Below are 2,761 nucleotides of genomic sequence, written 5' to 3'. Positions count from 1 at the left end.
GCGGCCGCGGCAGCGGGTGCCCTGACCTGGTGCCCTCGGCTTGCAGGCCATCCGGGATGGTGTGATCGAGGCCAGCATCAACCACGAGAAGGGCTACGTCCAGTCCAAGGAGATGATCGACATCTACTCCACCCGTGAGCCCCAGCTGGCCTTTCACCAGCGCATCTCCTTCTGCCTGGACATCCACAACATGTCTGTCAAGGTGAGGCTGGGGGCCCTGGGCAGGGAGGGCACATGGGGACAGAGTCCTGGTGCTTCCCAACTCTGAGCCTCTCTCCCTTCCTGTTGGTTTTTTTTCCAGGCCATGAGATTCCCACCCAAATCTTACAACAAGGACTTGGAATCTGCAGAGGTGAGACCTCACCAGGGTCCCCACAGCCACTGAGGCTGCAGCTCCTGTCCCCAAACTGCCACCAACCTCTGCCTTTGCCTTCCAGGAGCGCCGGGAGCGCGAGCAGCAGGACTTGGAGTTCGCCAAGGAGATGGCAGAGGACGATGACGACGGTTTTCCATGACCCTTGGGCCCAGCTGTATTTTTTTATTTGTCCCTAGGGAAGATGCTGTCTGAGCGGAGCCCCCCGCAGCCCCCTCCCCCTCTGCCTTTCTTTTATAAATACCTGCATGTCTGTGCTGCGGGAGGGGACAGGGGGGTGCCCTGGGCCCCCGGGCCCTGTGCCCCCATCCCCCCTTCCCCAAGAACTAAACATTCTTCTAAGGTTGCTGGTGGTGAGGGTCGTGGCTGAGCCCGGCACAGGCGCAGACCAGGAATTTGGGAGCTCCAGGGGATGCAGGGTCAGGGCAGGTGGGGGGCAGGAGCCCGGGACCGCGGGTGCCCCCAGCTCTCACAACAATAATGGGGTCAAACTTTGTTAAGCATCAATTATGACTTTTAAAATAAAAGTTAGAAAAAACACCAGCCTGGCTGGCTCCTGCTGTGGGTTTTTTTGTGACTGTGAGTGCATGTGGGGCTGATTTCTGTGATCTGCTCCCCCCATGAGTTGGGGCCACCCCCAGGACTGGGACTGATGTTCCCTGGGTGTTGGCACTGGCCCAGGCAGCTCCAGAATGGGGGGACAGGGACTCCAGGACCCAGGGAAAGGGCTGAGCCACCCTCACCCCCCTGGGAAAAGCAGATGGGGGCCAGGCTGAGCCATCCCTGTGCCCCACTACCCCCCAGACACCAGCAATGGGGATAGGGGATGTGCAGCCACCCCTGGGTGGGTTCCACCACCATCTGAGACAAGCTGGTCTTGTCTGGGGAAATCTGGGAATCTCCCGGCACCTCCCAACTGGGCCCAGGATCAAGTGCAGGGCTGCCTGGGACAATGGGCTCAGCCTGTCCCCGAGCCAGGGCCAATCCTGGGGTCCTTGGGCCAGACTCATCCGCAGAGCAGGGAAGGCAAGAGCACAGCCAGCACGAGGAGGCCGGATCAGGCACTGGGGACTCAGGGACACCTGGGTTTGGTTCTTGGCAGACACCAGGAAGGGGCCACAGGTGCCAGGTCAGGCACCTCCCAGGGAGGAGGGGTGGGCATGAGGCAGAACTGCAGCAGGGTGAGTACCCAGGGCAGCCCCCCTGCTGGCCCCAGGGGGATGTGCTGGGCCAGCAACCTGACAGCCACGAGGTTTCGGGTCTGGTCACCACTTCCTTTCTTGGAAAGCTTACAGGGGCTTTGGCGCCCCACCAGACACTGATTCACATCCCCCCACCCTGATTCCTGAAAGCACTGACCTACTGGGGCAGCAGCTCCGAGCTGGGGAGCCAGGTGACCCTGCAAGGCTTGGATTCACCACACTGAGCCCCCTCCAGGGGGTCCAGAAGAGGGCAACAGCAGAGCTTGGGGGGTGGTATTTTTCTGCCAGGAAACCTCACTAGCAGGCTCCCCTGCTGAGGTCTTTTTATGCACTCTGAGGGCAGAACACTGGTGCTGCCAGGTCCTGGGATGGAAGCCTTCATTAGGGTTCAGAGTTAACACCTGCCTCGTGCTGGGTGTGGCCCAGGGTGCTGCTGACTGGCTGCAGCTGGGGGTTCCTGTCCCCATCTCCTACCCCAGGGTCTGCAGGGGGACAGTGGCAGGACTCAGGCCCAGGCATGGGGGCACTAGGACAGCATGAGACCCCCCAACACAGCCTCTCCCCAGGGTCACCCTACCCAGAGGCTGTGGGTCAGTGGGTGCCCCTGTGCCCCAACTGGCCCCTGCCAGGTAGGAGCTGGCCCAGCTGGCACCAGTCCAGCGTGTCCTCCTGGAATCACTTGCGGGACCCCGTACGAGCCAAAATTCCCACGTCAGAGCAGAGGGGCAGGGAGCAGCCGGCCCCGCTCCGGGGCTGCCCTGGCAGCTGCTTCCCCGAAGGAGCAGGAGGGGAGGAGGCCCCAAGCCAGGGGGGTCCCAGGGGGGTCCTGGTGTGCTCAGCACAGGACACAGGTTGTGGCCCGGTCACCTTGACCACCTCTGGCTAGTCCCGCCACCATGAAGGTCCCAACCCTGACTCTGGGGTGAGGGGCTTGTACTGCTGCGGGGGGTGAGGGTGGAGAGGCCCAACTGGGCCTGGGGATGGCAGTGAGCCCAAAGGGACATCAGCTGGTAAAAGCCACCAGTCACCCACCAGTGACCCCGCTGTGCCGGGCGCTGGCCAGCTGGTTAATGAGTCACCACCAGCACCATCCCAGCACCCGCCCCATGCCAGGGCTGTCCCAGGCACCCAGCACCGCACCAGGGACGCGGCTGCCCCCCAGCCCCGGGAAAGCCCCCCGGGCCGC

General features: G+C 62.8%; 1 protein-coding gene across 1 annotated transcript in view; it reads left to right on the top strand.

Moving 5' to 3' along the window:
* The window catches only part of PSMD3 (proteasome (prosome, macropain) 26S subunit, non-ATPase, 3), a 7,471-nt gene extending 6,956 nt beyond the window's left edge, over nucleotides 1-515 (top strand). Inside the window, exons 10-12 of the mRNA XM_010008797.1 lie at nucleotides 47-202; nucleotides 302-352; nucleotides 438-515. Coding sequence (XP_010007099.1) covers nucleotides 47-202; nucleotides 302-352; nucleotides 438-515 — 285 coding nt within the window. The remainder of the gene's footprint in view (nucleotides 1-46; nucleotides 203-301; nucleotides 353-437) is intronic.
* Nucleotides 516-2,761: the final 2,246 nt, after the last annotated feature.

The sequence above is a fragment of the Chaetura pelagica genome, unplaced genomic scaffold (genome assembly GCF_000747805.2).
Source record: "Chaetura pelagica isolate M959 unplaced genomic scaffold, ChaPel_1.0 scaffold1160, whole genome shotgun sequence".
Lineage (NCBI taxonomy): Eukaryota > Metazoa > Chordata > Aves > Apodiformes > Apodidae > Chaetura > Chaetura pelagica.
The sequence above is the reverse complement of the archived record's forward strand: the minus strand, read 5'-3'. Positions and strand labels throughout refer to the sequence as shown.